Source organism: Marmota flaviventris, chromosome 3, assembly GCF_047511675.1.
Source record: "Marmota flaviventris isolate mMarFla1 chromosome 3, mMarFla1.hap1, whole genome shotgun sequence".
Taxonomy (NCBI): domain Eukaryota; kingdom Metazoa; phylum Chordata; class Mammalia; order Rodentia; family Sciuridae; genus Marmota; species Marmota flaviventris.
Genome location: NC_092500.1, coordinates 95,029,077 through 95,048,531, shown reverse-complemented (window position 1 = coordinate 95,048,531; position 19,455 = coordinate 95,029,077). Strand labels below are relative to the sequence as shown.

Sequence of the window (19,455 nt, the reverse complement as noted above, 5' to 3'; positions counted from 1 at the left end):
CCCATCTTCCCTCTCTACCTCATCTGTTGTTGTTCAGTTCTCTCCCTTGTTTCCCCCCCCCCCTTTCCCCTCACAACCTCTTATATGTGATTTCGTATAACACACATTGAGCATGAGGAAAAGATTAACATTAAACAGGGATGAGAGGTGGGAGGGAAAGGGAGAGAGAAGGGAAATTGCATGGTAATGGAAGGAGACCCTCAGGGTTATACAGTGGAGGAGGTAGAGAGAGAGGAGGGGAGGGGAGGGGAGAGGTGGGGAGGGGGGAGGGTGGAGGATGGGAAAGGCAGTGGAGCACAACAGACACTAGTATGGCAATTTGTAAATCAATGGATGTGTAACTGATGTGATTCTGCAATCTGTGTATGGGGTGAAGGTGGGAGTTCATAACCCACTTGAATCAAAGTGTGGAATATGATATGTCAAGAAATTTGTAATGTTTTGAACAACCCACAATAAAAAATTAAAAAAAAAAAAAAAAAAAAAAAAAAAAAAAAAAAAAAAAAAAAAGTTTTAAATGAATAAATGAAAAAAAAAAAAAAAAAAAAAAAAAAAAAAAAAAAAAAAAAAAAAGAATATACACACTGAGATTTCTTCCAGCTCAAACACACTTTGTTCCTAATGTCATAAGATTAAAACAATAAAAATAAAACAAAACCTATTTGGGAAAAAAAAAAAAAAAAAAAAAAAAAAAAAAAAAAAAAAAAAAAAAAAAAAAAAAAAGATCCGCACCTTGATTACTATGACTGAAGTAGCCCCAAATAAGTTTTGGAAAGTGCGCTTAATAACTAGGTCACATAAAATAAAAGAAACCAAGTCAAGCCATAAAAACACTTTATATCCAAGAAGGGTTGAGGATGGATTAAATGAGTTGCAGCTTTATTTTCCTTAAAGAGCTATTTTCTTAAAAAGCATATATCCTGATTGCATTATTAGTAACTACATCCCTGTTATTTTTATAAGACAAAGTAATGACACCAGAATCACATAACAATAGAACTAAGGAACATTTATAGTAGACTCATTAAGATTTTAATTTAAATTTAAAAATCTCTTTGCCTAAAGATGTTTCAAGATGGTTGAAAATAAACGCTCTTACGTTTTATTTTTAATTAATCCTTTCCCTGCTTTATGATTCTCAAGGAGTCATTCCGCCTCTTATCTATTTTCTTCCAGACAACAAATGACAAATAGAATGTAATGACTCCCTTTCATTTAAAACCACTGCATTCAAAAGGAAGATTAAGAAGGAAGTGCCATAAGAATAGAAGAGATCCAGTGCACCTTTTAGGTAGGTGTGATTATGGACATAAGTGTAATTCTTTTTTTTTGGATACTGGGGATGGAACTCAGTCACTTAACATCTGAGCCATATCCTCAGCCCTATTTTGTATTTTATTTAGAGATAGGGTCTCACTGAGTTGCTTAGCACCTCGCTTTTGCTGAGGCTGGCTTCAAACTCGCAATTCTCCTGCCTCAGCCTCCCAAGCTGCTGGGATTACAGGTGTGCACCACCACACCCAGGCACAATTGTAATTCTGATGACTTTTTTTTTTTTTTTTTTTTAATCACATGCAAAGGACCTAATGCACAATGCTAGGAAAACAAGATTCATTGCCAGACAAGGAAAAGGACAGAAGTGGCCAGGCCATTGCTCCATGAACTCAGGTACTTACGGGGCAGTGAGGTAGCCCTCCAAAAAGCCAGCCACAAACATGATGATCTCATTGCTCAGAGCTTGAGCGCCATACCCAGCTCTGATCTCCAGGATGCTCCAACCTGTGGTTTCCATGGAGTCATTGTAATAGCCATAGGCATCCCCACTCCTGTCCATTACGTGTTTGACTTTTATCGACTTTTCAGAAGGTATCCAGTATGCAGTTGCATAGTAGACTTCTGGAAGAAAAGGAAAAACTGCTAAAACGGTACTCCATAGAAACCTGGGTATATTACATCTATGTAACCAACAATTTCAACACATTTGTTTCTATTAGAATATAGTTGCCTTGCTACCAGTGGGGAAAACCAAAGCCTTAATCAACAGGGATGTTCCCAGACCACAGAGAGGCAGGTCAAACGTAGGGGTGTAGTTACAGCATCACAGAAGTGGGCTTACGAATTTCATCCTAGGAATGAGGTTCTGGGTAGAGCTGGAACTGGAGCTCTCTCACTTCTTCTTCTTTTTTTTTTTTTCTCTCCCTCACTTCTTAATTCAGCTAATGAAAAGGTTCTTGGCCCTACTCACCAACTTTTCCATTTCTCTCTGCAGTCGGACCAAAGGCATTCTTAGTTTCCTTATCCTACATTCCCTGCTCAATTCTTCCTGTGTGACATCCTTATTTTGCAGAAAAACTCTAAGCTATCACCTGTGGTTCCTCAGGGTGTTGGTAGTTCTGTGAATCCATCCTCACAAACCCTGCACTCATGCCACCTCTTCCTTCTTGTTCACCCCAGTCCTACCCTAATCTGGATGCACCCCCTTGCCTACTTCAGGAACTTTGTACCATGGCTGTATCCTAAAGCACCCTTCTCCTTCTCCCTTAGCACAATGCAGATGCTCCATTATCTCACAGATAAAAAGAAACCAAATACAAAAGCCTTCTCTGCATCTTGTGAACAGATTTAGCTATTGTTGGGATCTCTCACTCCCTTCATGAAATCATCATGAATTTTATGCATCCCCGCTGAACTGGGGACTGTGCTTGGTGCTAGAACGGCCATCATGACTGGCACAGTTCCAGGCCTACCTTCTGGAAGGAATGCACTCCCACACTTCACTTCCTCATTCCCTCCCACCTGCTGCCCCCCCTGTCCATCCCCACCATGCCACCAGCACTGCTCCTGCTTGGCTCACTAATGAAATCCTGGTGTCCTATGAACTTGCAAAAGCACTTGACCTTGGTGACTCCTTACAGTTGTTGCTTAGTATCTCAGAGGATTGCTTCCAGGACCCCCGGCAGATTCCAGAATATACAGATGCTCAAGTTCCTTATATAAAATGGTATAGCATTAGCATCTAACCTACACACATTCTCCTGTGTGCTTTTAATCATCTCTAGGTTACTTTTAGTGCCAAAAACAATATAAATGCTATGTGAATAGTTGTTATACTGTATTGTTTAGGGAATAATGACAAGAAAAATGTCCGTATATATTTAGTACATACACAATTATTTATTTTAAATATTTTCAATCTGCGGTTGGTAGAATTCTTTGATGTAGAGCACATGGACCCAAAGAGTTAACTGTATTTTTAAAGTTCTCTCCTCCCATGGTATCTGGGATGCTCCTCTCTCTTGAATCCCATTCTCCTTTCCCTGCCCTTTTCTTCATTCTCCCTGTGGGTTCCCTTTTCTGTTGTATATTCCATAGTACACTTGAAAAGATAATCTGGAAGATTCTATGAGCACTAGAAATTCAAAATATTTAAAATGAAAGTTGGGGCTAGGGTTGTGACTCAGTGGTAGAGCACTTGCCTAGTATGTGCAAGGCACTGGGTTTGATCCTCAGCACCACATAAAAATAAATAAATAAAACAAAGGTATTATGTCCAACTACAACTAAAAAATATTTAAAAATATTAAAATAAAATTCATAATCCCTCCTACCCCCCTTCCTGCTTTTTATCTGTCATCTCTCAATCTGAAAAAAAATCCATCCTGCCTCCCCATCTTCATGAGTCATGTTCAATCAAAACTTCCTGAATTATCTCTCTTATCAGTCTCTTCCTTTTTTTCTATATTTCTATGATAGTTTAGGTATATTACAACTGGCCTTTCCTATAGGAGATCTTTAGCCCATTTTTCATTCTCTGCCAGGGTAATTTTTCTAAAATGCAAACTAGGCCAGGTGCAGTGGTGCATGCCTGTAATCCTGGCAACTTGGGAGACTGAGGCAGGAGGATTGCGAGAAAGCCAACCTCAGCAACTTAGTAAGGCCCTAAGCAACTCAGTGAGACCCTGTCTCAAAATAAAATACAAAAGCAAGGCCAGGGGAGGGTTGTGAATGTGGTTCAGTGGCTAAGTGCCCCTGGGTTCAATACTCAGTACCAAAATAGATAAATAGATAGATAGATAAATAAATAAAACACCACCACCACCATCACCACAAAAGAAATTCAAACTAATTTTGTCACCTTGCCTACTAAAATTTTTCATGGCTTCTATGTCTTATCAAAATAGCAATCCTTCACCTTACTCTCTTGGTCTTCATAACATGACTTCCATTGGCCTTACCAGCTTTGTCATCACCCCTCTGTGCACTTTGTGATGCAGAAACTATTATATATAGCTCTGCAACAGACCATGAGCTGGGTCATTGCTTCTGATTTGTATATGCTATTTGGTCTGCCTGAGATGTTTTTTTCTTATAGCAATCTCAAAATTGCTATTTAGAACTCAGGAAGCAGCGCCCCCTTTGTAGAGGCTGACTTCCTCTACAAGCTCAAAGTGCCTTGTCTGTACATCTTTAGGCTTTGTCCCACTGAACTGAACTTACATGTCTGTCCCTGCTCCCATACTGAATGCCTCAAGGCCAGAGACTGTTTTCTCTGTACTTGGAAAAGAACCTGGCACGTAACAGGTACTCAATAAATAATTGTGAAAAGAAAGAAGACTTAGAAAAGAAACAAGAGGGAGGAACCAAAAAAAAAAAAAAAAAAAATGGAGAAAGGAAACAGTATATAGTGAGTTTTTTTTTTCCCCTCTGTGAAACCAGTTGTACATCTGTTGTGGTTATATTCAGGCCAGTCATCAAAGTAGTAGGAGGAGGCTGACTGACTCTCAGGTTCTAGGTTGAGACTCAGGGGATGGATGCTGTATCATTTACTGATAGAGGAAGCAAACTGGGAATAAGCCTGGGAGGAAATGTAAATTTAGTTTTTGGCATAGAGAGTTTTAGTGGTCAGAAGACTAGAAAGTGTCAATTTAATATTTATATAGAGTCATCTGTTGACAACATTTAAAATTAAATCAACATTTTTTTACAAAGATTGTCAATCAAATAAGCACTACAAATAAAATCTTGACACTAGATCATCATGTTAGGGACAGACAGATGTGAATGGTGGAAACATGAGGTTAAGAGAATAATTCTGTAAAATGGGCCCACTGTGCTGACCTCCACATGCTTTCTTTTCCAAAAAGCAATTTACCTTAGCCCTTCCTGGCCTCAGCACATTCCTCAGCAAACTACCTGTTACCTGCAAGAGAAATACAGGCCCAAGATAATGTTGATGAGAGGAACCCAAAAGATTTTTGTGGTCAGATCCTGAAACTCTGAGAGCTAAGGATAGTTCCTCCTACCCATAAAAATCTATAAGAATGTGTGGTTAAGAATCCTATTAGAACCAGTCAGCATGGGCCAAGGTAACCTAGAGTTGCCATGACAGTGGGGACTTGAAAGTGTGATGTCACCTTGCTGTCAGTCAAAAGTCAAGAGGTGGACCTGAGAGGGACTCTCTGGAAATTTCTCTGGGATCCCTAATAAAATTGGAGTGCAGGAGAGGAAGACTCCCTCTCTCTTCTCTAAGAGGACACACTCTCTCCCTTGAGAGTGTCCCCTTTTCTTTTTCCCTAGCCTGTCAATAAACTCATGGTTGTTACTCTGAGCGACATGTCTGAAATCTACATGACTTGGTCTCAAGAATCGAGGTTTGAAGAGGTGTCTTGGGAAGGCCCCAGCTCCATAATAATCATGTATGTTAGCCCAGAGGGACTGGGTGATGGGCTGATACTTGGTCAAGCTCAGAAAGATCCTAATTATGATTCCAAAAGAAAAATCTGAAGTAGAACTAAGCCAACTTACTTCTTAATAAAAACATGACCATAATGGAAGGCTTTCTTTAAGAAAAGTTAAGTGGAAGTGAAACTCTGTCAATAAGCTTCCTGCACAAGTAAGTGTCTAATTGTTAGACACCAACCAGTCACAATTTGAGAATTGTGGGCAGGTTCCATAGAAACTTCCCTTATGCTTTCAAAAACAATAAATATATTTCCCAAATTTATTTCTGACCCCAAATGTCATAGCAGAGTCCTCTCCCAGCTTTTCTCACACACTCTCTTCCACCCTCACAGCCAGTGAGCCTTGTATGGAATTGAGGAAGCAGGGCTTCCTAAAAAGGATCCCTAAAGAGCTGTGCCAAGGGAGGAGTCATAAACAGGAACCATAAAAGAAAAAAAGGAAGGCACGTAATCCTACTGGTCTGTTCCCTGTCAGTGCTATCCACAAAGTGTGACTTTAGCTTTGGCTCCTTCTCTAACCCCCAACGTTTCTCATCTCAACCTCCCAGTTCTGCCTTCCCCTCTTTGCTATACACCTTGGCTTGCTCAAGGTAAGCTATGTGCTTTGGCCCTGTGTTTTCACTGTTGTGGGTGCTGACAGGGGACAGATTAAGGGAATAATTCTATAAACTAGGCCCCTTGTGCTTACCCCCACAAGTGTTCACTTTAAAAAAGCAATTTACCTCCAGTCCTGATTGGCTTAAGTCCACATGGTATGTTAACATTTCTCATCAAACTACTTGTTATCTGTGGAAGAAACGAAGGCCTGAAAAATGCTGGTAAGAACACCACTAGTTACCTTGAAGGAGGGAACTTTTTGTGATCCTTACACAGACCAGACTCCAGAACTCAGGGAGACAAGGAAAATTCCCCCTAACTAAAAAATCTGTAAGAACAGGTTCCAATTATAACTGTTCAGCATGGGCCAAAGGGACCTAGAGTGGTCATGGCAGTGGGGACTTCAAAGTCTGATGTCATCCTGTTGTCAGTCAAAAGTCAAGAGGTGGACTTGAGTGGGGCACTCTCTGGAAATTTCTCTGGGATCCCCAATGGAACTAATTGTAACCTAGTTATACACACTGTCCCTTTCCTCTCTGAGAAGTCCCACTATCTCCTTTAAGAGTATCCCTCTTTTCCCTTTTCTATCTCTTTTAGTAAACTCATGCCTGTTACTTTGAGGAACATATCTGAAATCTTTCTGGCCTGTTCGCAAGGCTCGAGGTTTGAAGAAGGGCCTTCGCACTGTTACAGGCCCCAACCCTGTAACAGTACTGCCTAATTTCCTGATCACAAAAAATAAACCTCTGCAATATGAATTTTTTTGCCATCTGGTACCTCTATGCATGAAAAAACCTTGACCCAGTCCTCAGAATGCAGTAATGATAATTAAATTCTAAATTAAGTTTGGCATATGCTTTGAGAATTAAACCAAAACTGAGTTTCTCATTCCAGCCCTAAAGGATGTCCTCGGCTACTCTGAGATTTTTCTCCAAGGAGCATCTCTTTCTGGTTTTCCCAGCATCCACACTATTCTCTGATTTTCTTTAATCCTTTAATAATTTAACCCATCATAGCTTTTTATTTTAAAAAATACATAAATCTCCATGTTGGGAGGCAAATGGTAGGAAAAGTAAAATAGTGAAAATGTAGAAAAACATTATTCTAATTGTAACCTAGTTATACCTAAGCCTCTGTAAAAACAGGGTCTGTCTGCTTTCTACTTTATGTCCAAAACCGCTGTACCTAAGAAAATAATGTTACTTTGATGACTCTAGTTTAATGTGTGTTGTTCTTTCAATAAAAGGCAAGTTTATCAGTACATTAATTCACAGAAGTTATTGTCAAAAATAACTCCTGTGATTAAGTCTGCAAGCTTGAGTAACAGACCTATAGGAGGGTTCCAACTCTCAGCTTAGATCTGGCCAGCCAGAGAGGCTCATGCCATCTGTCAATAGCCTCTCTGGAGTTATGAAAATGAAAAATCAGATTTAAACATCACTTAGTAGCAATGTCCTCAAAATGGACTTGCTTGACAAATATTAAGTAGATAGGAACACTATTTTTAAAAAGTATTTTTCTTCTATAAATAAAGATAAGAGTCTCTAAATTATTTTTATATTTGTCTCTAAGTAAACCCCCAAACACCCAAATTAAATTTCTTATATGTACTTGCATGCTTAATATTTTCTATGAGTTCATTGTTTTAGGTTGGAAAAAAATTCCTAACATTATTTTAGTGCCTTAAATCACTCTTTCACATATTCTCATATTTGAAATCTGATTTTCTTTTCTTTCTCCCCACCCCCCAACAGGGATGGAATCCAGGGGCTCTACCACTGAGATACATCCCTGGCCCTTTTCATTTTTTTATTTTGAGAGAGTCTCCCTAAGTTTCCCAGGCTGGCCTTGAACTTTTGATCCTCCTGCCTCAGCCTCCCAAGTTGATGTGGAAACTGATTTTCCTAGCATCTCATTTTATGAAAGAGTAAGTACTTGTCAACCCTAAGCAATATACTGGTGGCCTAGTATATTCAGTAAGTTAGAGGGAGACAAAAAAGAAATGAGACAGAGCAGGTAGAATATGTGAGCAAAAACAGAAAAAAATATAATTGAAACCATCTATTCAGATGGGGTAGAGTTAATGATTCACTGATTCTGATCTCTGAATTGCCTTCCTATGTTCACTGAACAAGTCTCTGGTATTTCTGTCTGTGCACCTTGGCATTGTGCTTCACTTCTTGAAAGCACTCTTGGTAAATTGCTATCTGGTTTTTAGATTTGCTTTGACTCTTCATCAGGCGCTAAGCAAATAAATGATTCATGGATTAAATAATCTTGAGGCAACAGAATTATAAGGTGATGCTTCAGCTTGACTCTCTCCAAAGACTAAAGGCTAATTCTCTTGCTGAAAGGGAGATTCTTTTGACCAAGTGCTCTCAGGAAACTAGAGTGAGAAACTGGGACTGGGAGAGAAATTCAATTCAAGAATCTCCATCATGGACATTGGAGATTGTTCCCATGGGGACCTCCTAAAAAGATGTGTGGAATGAGCTTCCAAAGTCTCCACCCCTAGGATGGAAAAGGGAGCATTTATCTGCTCCTTCTGCACAGGCCCAAAGTTGCCCTGTGGAGTGTGAAATCCTCACTGCCGGGTTTACATGTGTTTCAGTGCTAAGTGATTGCAATTTCAGAGATGCTCTGAGGTAGAAAGCAAGAAACCTGCACAGTGCTGCTGACGTGGTGCACCTCATGTTACACTTGCATGAAGCTGGAATAAAAGGCAAGTAAGGGGATGTAAGAATGTAAGGCGGGATGCACAATGTATGGCTGTACCAGGTCAGCAGAAAGAGAGAGAGAGCTCTCAAAAATAGCTTTAAAGCAACAAAACACTCATGTGGAAAAATGCTGGAGATTTGCTTGGATCTGGAGTGATCCCTTTCCTCCATTCTTTGAAATATCCCTATTCTTCACTGCCAGCTGTTCTCCGTTCTTGCTACAGTCCTGTCAATAGAACATCAACTTCGCCTCATTCTGATTCGGCACTGTTAGCTTAATCCTCATCCCTATTGCTTGCTAATTAGACATATTTATATGCGTGCACTTTGTCCAATGAACTTGACATTTTAGCTTCTTGAGGATGAGAAGTGACATCTCATATTTCCTTGGGTCCACTCCCTTGACCCAGCACAACACTTTATTGATCACATGACAACTGAAATCCCAAACCCTCACACTGGCTGGGAAGGTCACACTGCATAGCAGAAACCTATCAAGTTCATAGTGTGTTAATTCTTGATTTCTAATTTTGAATTAAAATTTTGATATCTTGGGTTTGCAAATGATCCCAGAGAAAAGAATGCAGGCTTGATTAACTCAATATTACCTTATGCTGCAATTATATGGTATTTACAAGGCTAATAGATTTCAGAGCAAGTCGGTTTCTTTCAGTGATTTGCTCATTCTGTTTTCTAATCTCTCAAGAGACTTCCACAATTTTAATTGTAACAGGACACCTGTTGTCTGTGTGGACACAGAGTTTCAATTTCTACACCAAAATTTCCTCATAATTTCACTACCTCTATTTCATTTTCACCACATTAAGTTAATTCCTTTTTTTTTTCAGTAGTATAAAGAAGCTACATAATGACATTGACAAATTTCCTAGCCACATTTTAAAGCTAAATTTTCTTTCTTTTTCTTTTTTTGGCACTAGGGATACTGACCCAGGGCAGTCTACCACTGAACTATATTATATCCCTGGCCCTTTAAAAGAATTTTTTTTTTTTTTAATTTTGAGATAGGATCTTGCAAAGTTGCCCCAGCTGGCCTTGATCTTGCAATCCTTCTGCCTCAACCTCTTAAATTGCTGGAATTACAGGTGTGCACCACTGCACCTAGCTAAAACTAAATTTTCAAAAGATTGTAAAATATAAATTGTAGATGCAACTGAATTAAAAAAAAAAAGCTTGAGTGCATGAAAAGAGCTAAAAATGTTGAAGAAAATAAATCCCTTGAGATTCATTTCATGAATGCTGCTGCTGATCTCTTTTGCTGTGAGTGTTGCCTGGTGGTACTCTTACCTCCAGGGAATAGGTTAGGCTGTGCAAGCTCAGGAGTTTCACAAATGTTGAGCCAGATTGGAAGGAAAATAGGTTTTATTCAAAGCCAGCTTTCAAGAAAGATAGAAGAAACTACTTTTTTTCATATGAATTGCCATCTTCAGAAAGCTTTGGGGGCAAAGAAAGCTTTTAAAAGAGGTGGCAAAATGGAGCAAAAGGCAGGAAATATACATGTGTAACATATATAGTTTAAGTTAGCTGGGACAGACAGGCCAGGGCTGGGGCTGTCACTTACAGCTTCCTTGAAGTTCCCTAAAACCAGGAGGACGGCTCTTCAGCTTTTACTCTCAGTATGAGGAAGTTGTTCTCAATTTTAGAGGGGCTCTTAATTTCAGTCTGTTTGATCAATAGTTAATGCTTTACAAAAACAAAAGATAACAAGTGATGATGTAAAATTAATTCCTAAGGAAGTCTGAAAAAAAATGTATGTTCTACATGTCAGAACAAACTTTCAAAACAAGTTCAGTTTATATATTATAAAAATAAGTCACCATAAAATTTTAAAAAATATATCGTTCGGCCTCAATTTAAATGCTGAAGATGGATCTTTATAATTTTTCTTCTAAAGAAAGATTTTGATCTTTTCTACTGGAGTCATGTTTTCCAGAAGGACCAGAAAACCAAGTTTAATAATAATGATAAATGGATATTTCTGCCAGGAATTGTTATGGAACTTATATACATTTTTTTTTATACTCAAAATGATCTAGGGAGAGCACAGAAATGTTCAAGAGTATAGGGAGCACTGAGTTCATCAGGTTCATTACACTATGATAATGGAGAGGAGGACTTAGGTTCTGGAAAAGAGAAAAGAGTTGGAAAATTCTAAAGCAAGCATATTTAAGAAAAGATGCATTTAGGAAAAAATAATAAAGGTTATTTCAGTCAGTCAGTTATAACCAAGGAAAGTGATCTAAGATATTGCTCACTGTTTTCTGAAATATTTGCTTAATGGGATGGTGTGTACCCCAAATCCTGAAATATTGGGCCATGATTAAGCAAACATCCTGCTTTTATAACAAGTTATTACTTGGGAGCATAGAGATTATCATCTGCAATTCTGATTGCCTCATCAAGAGATCCACCATGCCTTTCCAGAGAAAAGTGGCTCTAATACTGTTACTGGGAGACACAAATAATACATGTAGAAGCAACTCTAATGCTGTTACTAGGAGATGCCTTGGGAGGAAAGGGGTTGGGCCATAACACTCAATGCTCCAGAAATTCAGGGTCAAAATGATAGGAAAAGAGGTTTTAATGAAAGCCAACTTTGAAGGAAGATGGAAGGCACTTCATTGTTTCAAAAGTTCCACCTCCAAAATCCCTGAAGGTGAGCAGAACTTTTTAAGACAGGGAAATAAAACAAAATCCAGACATATACATGTAGATTTTTTGGGGGGCCAGTCTGTATCAGGCCTGAGACAAGGGGAAATCTTGCTCCCAGCTTCTCTGGTATCTGTCAGGGTTGGGCAGGGTTCACAGCCCTTCACTTCCTTCAGGTATTTAACATGTTTTGATTCCCTGAAGACTTTCTTATCACATCAAAAGGAGATAGGACTTCTTGGGGCCTAAATCCGGTTTTCCTAATTTCAGGAGAGCCCCTAAATCCAGTCTATTTCAATAACAATAACAGTGGGCCTTCAGTTATATAATACACACTCTATGCCAGGCACTGTTCCTCACAGCACCCAGAGCCCTGTGCCATATACACTATCATAATCCCATTTTGCAGGTAAGAAACCTGAGGCACAGACAGATGACAAAACTGACCAAAGGTCACACGTAAGTATTGAAGTCAGGATTCGAACACAGGTAGTCAGTTTCCATGTTTTTATTTTTTGGAATTCATGCTACCTTTTTCTAATACTTTATGTCCAAGAATAAATAACTAAAGAATGAACCCAGGGGCTGGGAGTGTGGCTCAGTGGTAGAGTGCTCGCCTGGCACATGAGAGGCACTGGATTTGATCCTTAGCACCACATAAAAATAAAATACATAGATATATAAAATGAACCCAAAGTACTGTGAGACCCTATCTCAAGTAAATTTGGAAATAAGAAAACACTCAGAGCTAAAAGAATGGCTGAGATTGGTCCAAACCACTGGTCTGCCTCGCCATATTAGTGAGATCAAATTGACTTCCCAGGACAGTGAACCCTTCAACAACTAGAGGGATAACCTATCTAGAGAGGAAATCTGTTAGTCTCAAGCCAGCACTGATGAGCTACAGAAGTGTAAAAAGACAGCCTCAGACATCAGGCCAGCTGTGACAGACTGGCACTATCCAGCAGAGGGGCAGGTACTCTATTGGCTGATTCAAGTGTCCAGGGCCTACTGGTAGACAGATGAATCAGGTCTCCAGCCTTAGAATTCTTGGTATTATCTACCATCCTGAGGTTGGATCACAGTGAGAAAGCGCCTGGAGCAGTCTACATAAATATCCAGTCTGCTTGACAGTTATATTTCTAATGAATAATTAATAATGAATGAGTCTGGTGAATAGATTTGGGTGTATATCAGGGTGAATCACCTTCCTTGGATCTGATCAGATCTGCAGCACTGGGAAGATGAATGACTGTAATCTAGCCTGGCAAGACTAACTGCCAGATTCAGAACCAGTTTTACCAAGGTATATGCTATGCATCTCAAAGTAGCCAACCTATCTTTTCCCCCAGTGACAACCTGACTTCGCTATATATACCACTTAGAAAAATATAAGGAAGTCTGGGGATATAGCTCAGTGATACAGCACGGATTTAGCATGCATGATACCCTCCCTGGGTTTGAGCCTCGGTGCCAAGCATATAATTATGCAAGAAGAGTCTAAAAAATATGTATAGGACTTTTCATTCTAGAAAGATAAGTATCACATGATTAAATGTCTAAAGTGTATAATGCTTGAAAGACACAACCAGGATAAATATATAATTATTTCCTAATTTCTGAAATTTAAAAAAACCTACCAAGTGGGTTTTAAAAATTAAAGAAGTTGTTTTTGGGAAAATAGATGCATATTAGAGGATATGAACTTCATTCTGGAGAGATGAAGATGCAGTCCCTTTGGTGTTTATCAAGTCCCTACCAAGCTCAGAGAACTGAAGTGGGCAAGTTTTGGAAGCAAAGTCCTTAAAATCCGGTGATTGCAGATATTTGTTGCAGGAAAAGTGGTGTAATAAGAATCAGAACAGATATTTGGGAAGGGGACCCTCCCCAGGTCCCACCCTGTTCTTGCACAAGGTCTGCATGGAAAAGGGATTAGATAATAAAACAAAATTAACCCTTTTTTAACTTTATTTTTGAAGTCTTTCAAGTCCCTGTAGTTCACTATCTTGGTCATACTGGGAATGGAAGTAATGAATTCAAGGCTTTTCCCCCCTACCCCCAATGGATATAGATTAACATCAATACCTGTAGGAATAAAACCTGTTTTACTAAGAAAGAAATAGTTAAGGTAATACTTTCTGACATCCCAGCTGTCTTCACTAGCTATTATTTTTATGCAAATTATTGACTTCCTCCCAGTCTCAGTTTTCTCATCTGTAGAATGGGCATTATAATTCTGCTTAAGATTATGGTGAACATTATGTGAAAAGACGGCACCCTTTAGCACGCTGTCTGGCGAAGTATTAAGCTGCCAATACCAGTCTGTAATCACTCTCTTAAGTCAAAGTCACTGTCTTTTTTTTTTTTTTTTTTTTAAACAAAACAAATGGCAGCCTGGAACCATACTTCCCTATGATCTGGATAAATATATTTAGATGTCCTTTGGCTGGAGTTTTCGGGAGGAGCCAAGGCTCTGTGGGTCAAGAGTTGGCGCAGGAGCCAACGGATTGTCTGCCAAGAATTCTTGCCAAAACTTTTCAAGTTCGCAGACCACACTCCAAGTCCTACCCTTCTCCAGTGCCGTCACTGAGCTACAGCAGAGCTGGAGCAATACTCGCCAGTCTCCCTGCAGTGTCTCCCTTGGCGTCCACCCCTACACAAGACACCCTCTGGAAGCAGATTCAGGGGGAATTCGCAGCGGGGTGCGGAGACGCACGGGGGGCTCTGCTCACCTGGTTGGCGCGCGGCAGCCAAAGGCAACAATAGCAGCAACAGCGGCAGCAACTGCAGCGGCGCCGGTGGCAGTGGCAGTGGCAGCGCCCGCAGCCCGAGGCTTTGGCGGGACATCGCTTTGCGGCCGCGACCTCCTCTCGGCTGGTCTAGGCACCGCTGGGGCGCGCGGTGGCAGCTGTTGCAAGAGCAGCTCTCGGGGTGGCAGGCGGGCCCTGCGTCTTAGAAGTTGGGGAGTTCTTAACTTTCCTCTCCCATTAGCCCTGCCTATTTGGGGCTTTTTAGGGGCGAGGAAAGCTTCACGTGGCTTTGAGAACAACCTTCGCCCTACTGGGCCCCAATCTGGGGAAGGCGGATCCCTTTCGTCTGACCCTCCAGCAACCTGTGGGCAGGGCTGGGAAAGTTCCTCAGCTGCACTTCTGGGGAACGTGCAGGCTGCGCCCTGCTTTTTCAGGACTAGTCGGGCAGTTTGGCGGCCCAGGGCTTGAAGGAATCAGTTCACAGTGACACTGGTCTCTGCTTCCCAGATGGCCACGCTACTAGCAGAGGATGAGGCATCCAGAGTCATGGTAGAGCTCATACTCTGCCCACACGCGGTTCTCCTGCTTTGCCGTTCCTCAGGGATCAGCACCCCGTGCCTCAGGCGATTTAACCTAAATCTATTTGCTGCTGCTAGAAACTTTTGATCGTTTGTTTCTCTTCTTTGGTTGGAGCCACCACTGGAGTGTGATTCACGCAGGGTTGAAACTAAATACCCCCTGATCCCCTGTGGTGTCCCCATTTCTCTGCATGGCTAGTTGAAAGTGACATTGTGAAGTAGGCAAAATTATGTCTTGGGTGACATTGGCAAAGGGTGCCCTGGGTGACATTGTGAAGTAGGCAAAAGGCATCTTATTCATTCAATAGCATTGATTGAGCCCATCTTATGCTTCTGGTACCAGTGCTACAAAGACAGTTAAGAACAACTCCTTCCACAGACCTAGAAGGGACAAAGCCCTGTGAATAAACTGGTAGGTGAAAGTTGCCACTAATTCTGTAAAAGAGCTATGATTAAAGGGAAGTGGGGACAGCCAGATGTGGTGGGCAGGGCTGTGATCCTAGAAACTCTGGAGACTGAAGCAGGAGGATTACAAGTTCAAGACAAAGCATGGGCAATTTAGTGACACTCTGTATCAACATAAAATGGGGAAAAAATGAGGAAAAGAAAAGAAAAGAAAGAAAGAAATGAGGTGTATGTCAGTCGTGAGCTCTCCTGGGTTCAATCTCCCCACAAAAGCTTAGTCCTTGTCCCCATACCAATCCAATAACAAGGACATGGTTTTGAGAAAAAGGAAAAAGAAGGTTTATTGCTTTGCCAGCAAAGGAGAAACACAGGGGACTCCTCCATCAGCAGGAACAGGGGGCTCTTAAAAAGGTAATTCAAAGGCTACATTCCAGGTGTTCTCTGTTGGAGTTGTAATTCATTTGTTAATTTGGGAGTAGTCATTTCTGACATCTTTGGTACCATCCCCAAAGTCTGAATTACTTCGTTCCTATGGCAGGTGTGTACTCAAGGACAGATAAATCTGCCTAGGATGGGGAAGAAAGGTAATCCTATTTTCCCTGAGAGATTAAGGAGAGAAGAAGAGAAAGAAACATGTCCATTTTAAAAATAAATCAAAGTGGCAGAGCAGCAAGGGCTACATTCAAAGCATAAAGCGGACCCCTCTTACATTACCACCAAAAAGAGAGAGTGAGCAGTGGGGACAGTTAGGAGGTGACAAGCCACCACTCAACCTCCACTTTTGACTTGGCCTTTCTTCTAAGCTTCAGTGAGGTTTCAAGGGATCATGGGAAGAGACAACAGACAGCACTTTTTCTAGAAAAGGAACTACATTTGTAATTGTTAGAAAAACATAGAACAACTAAAAGAACATCAAATCCCTGTACAAATTGCAAGTTACAATTTTGCTATCATGTTGACATTCATGTAATGAAGGAAGGAATTGAGGACATCGTAGCAATTGCACACTTTCCTTCAAGTTAGCAAATAAACAAGTAGGAAAATTATGAACATTTTGGTTGTGTCATGTAGGGAAGAGAACTACATTGGGACATTCAAGGAAGTTGTGCCACCCCAAATATTTCAGCCATGGTGCCATGTGTCACCCACCTTCATCCTACTAACCCTTATTATCCAAGGAACAACGTATTTTGATGAAATAATATATATAAACATGTCTGATGTCAACTATGTAGCATTCATCCATCAATTATTTAGCCATTCAATGTTTGTTGCCTACCATGATCCAGGCACAGAGATGCCGTCACAGACCTTGCTTCCAACAGGGGGAGCAATTACTTAGATAACAAATTAACTGGATCAAGAGTCTTTCAACTTCAAAGCCATTGCAGTTTGGGATCAGACAAGTCTTTGTTGTTGGGGGATTTCCCTGTGTACCCTTCACCCACTGGATGACAGTAGCACTCCCCACCATTTGTGACCCCTGAAAATGTCTCCAGACATTGTCAAATGTTCCCTTATGGTGCAAAAATGCCCTAGCTGAGAACCACTAAATTACGTGATGACAAATCTTCACTTCTAAGTTGCTGGTTTTATATATCTGGGAGAGAGATGAGCAGCAAAAGTCACTCATTTTAAATCTAAGGTGAAGGGGACCAAAGAATGTGTCAGCTATGAAACGTTCTCATACTTCTATAATGAACTTCCTGGTTTGGGGCTACTCGTCATCCATTACTTTAGTTTTGGTACCAACTTTTCATAAATCTGGACTCTACTGGTTTAGAGGTTTTAGTGAGCAAAGATGGAGGTATGGTCCCACCATGGCACACAGTACAGTGTCCTATAATTGGAATTTGAAAACACGATCCTTTTATGAGTTCCTCTGGAAAAAAAAAAAATTGGGTAAGAAAAGGATTCTAGTGTTGGTTAGAGTAATCTAGCTTGGCTATCAATAAAGAAATAGCACTGCTGCATAGCTGGAGCTGAAGCAGTAGAGGGAATTCAGGGGAGTCCCTTGTGTCATCATATACTAGGAACAGTAATGGAAGTGCTGAAACCTCACCCAGGCAGCTCTGCTGGGGAGTCCGGCTCCTTATCGCAATGAGCAAAGAACCCCAAGCAGCTGAGATGCCCGCCCAAAGCAAGGGAAGGTGGAAAGAAAGAAGAAAAGAGAAGTCGCAAGTATCATCTATAGCCAAGTGACCATGTAGAAACTGGGACAGTGGACTTCATTGGCTTCTATATTTCTTGCCTTGCTGTAACATATATATGGTGAATTGAAAATTTTATAATTCCATTATGTACTATGCCAAATGTAAACCTGTTTCTTTCCCAAAAGACTATAGTTAACTTAGATTCAAACAGTGATCCATTGGTGGTTAAAAAAAAAGTCGTGCCAAATTTAAGGGTATTCTGTCTACTTGGGAAATCCTTACTATCCTTTACCTCTTCCATATCCTCCCCTTCCTCAGGGGGTTTATGTACTAACATGGTATTAAGTAAGGGACTCAGTGAATTATTCATTTGACCTTTTGGTCTCCACTAAGATGTGGTTTGTCTCATCCAGCTGTCAGGAATTACAATGCACAGTTGTCTGCTGTTGATGTCTGGAGCACCACCATGACCTAAGGTTAAGATTCCCACATACTCTGTGTATTAATTAGGGTAACGCCATCCACGGTGATAAGTGAACTCTGTGTGTTCAATGGATTTATGCAATGCAGTGTGGGCATTCTTCTTGGTAAGTGGCTTTCTTCCATGTGGATATCTAGGAACTCAATGTCCTTTCATCTGTGGCTTCACCATACACTAAAGCAGAAGTTCCCAAACTGAGGGCCAAAAACTTTAATAGCAGTGATTTGATCAGTTTCCAACAGACAGCTGTGTTTCCCTGAGAAAGTTAAAAGCCAAGGAGCCCTTTTGTTTCATTGTAATATGTTCTGCTATTATTGTTTTCTATGAATATTTGATGGATTCTTAGATACCCTCTGTGAATTCACTGTGGTTGCCAAATTGTATGTAGGAACCATGACCATTGGCCTTGCAATCTTTTCTTTCAGCCACAGAGAAGGCAAAGAGTGTGGAAAGAGCAAACACACCTGCTTCTTAATCAATTCCACTCACCTTCCATCGGTAAGAACTGAACATATTGTCACACCTGGGATGTTACCTCTCAGTACAGAAGAGAACAAGAAACACATCTTGGGTAAGCAGCTATCTGTTTCTGGCACATTGGGCAACCTCTCCATCCTGACTTAGATCCTACTTGGGCTTTTGGTTCATCTTTATACCCTTCTGAACCCTGGTATAGTGGCAGTTAGGGGGCTTAAAGTTATTCTGACCTAGTGATCATCAATCAGTAAGTCTGCCTTAAGTGTCATCTCCCTAAACACCTCCCCTGGCCACTCTAAACCTCTGGTGCCATGGGGGACACAGGGCTCTTTTTCAAGACTTGCAAGTTCATGAGCTACAGTGGGGGAGGTTTAACTATCATCTTCTCTGCTCCCATAATTCTAGACCTACTTGGCATTTCTATTACTAAATATTTCCACGCCCTGCCCCACCCATCAATAGGTGACTCTTCTCCTAGAGGATGGTTGGTGCTGGGCTTTCTCACCAATCCTCTGTGCACGTCTCACCAGTTTTTTAAACTTTTTTACTTCTGTGCATAAGAACAAATTCAATATTAGCATACCTTCTTATTCTGATTTATGGTTCTTCAATGTACTGTATACCATCTTATCTCAGTCTGTCTTTCCATTTTTCAAACCAAGCTTTTGAATATTTTAAAACATTCTTTTCTCTTAGATGTATGGACCTTACATTTCAGTGCCTGTTGAAGACTAGTGTCTCTATAACACAAGACCTCAAAAAGCCACAAATCAGCCAGGCATGGTGGCACACCCTTGCTATTCCAATGACTCAGGAGACTGGGCAGGAGGTCAGCAAGTTCAAGGCCAGCCTCAGCAACTTAGCAAGACCCTAAGCAACTTAGATCTTC

General features: G+C 40.7%; 1 protein-coding gene across 2 annotated transcripts in view; it reads right to left on the bottom strand.

The window, feature by feature from the left end:
• Positions 1-14,780, bottom strand: part of Plbd1 (phospholipase B domain containing 1) — a 64,435-nt gene extending 49,655 nt beyond the window's left edge. The window contains exons 1-2 of one of the 2 annotated variants that reach the window (XM_071610128.1): positions 14,455-14,780; positions 1,677-1,893 (exon numbers count right to left, since the gene is read on the bottom strand). In XM_071610128.1, coding sequence (XP_071466229.1) covers positions 1,677-1,893; positions 14,455-14,569 — 332 coding nt within the window. In that variant the 5' untranslated portion in view covers positions 14,570-14,780. Of the gene's footprint in view, positions 1-1,676; positions 1,897-14,454 lie in introns of both variants that reach the window. The other variant, XM_027955921.3, reaches the window with a different exon arrangement.
• Between the last annotated feature and the right edge of the window lie 4,675 nt (positions 14,781-19,455).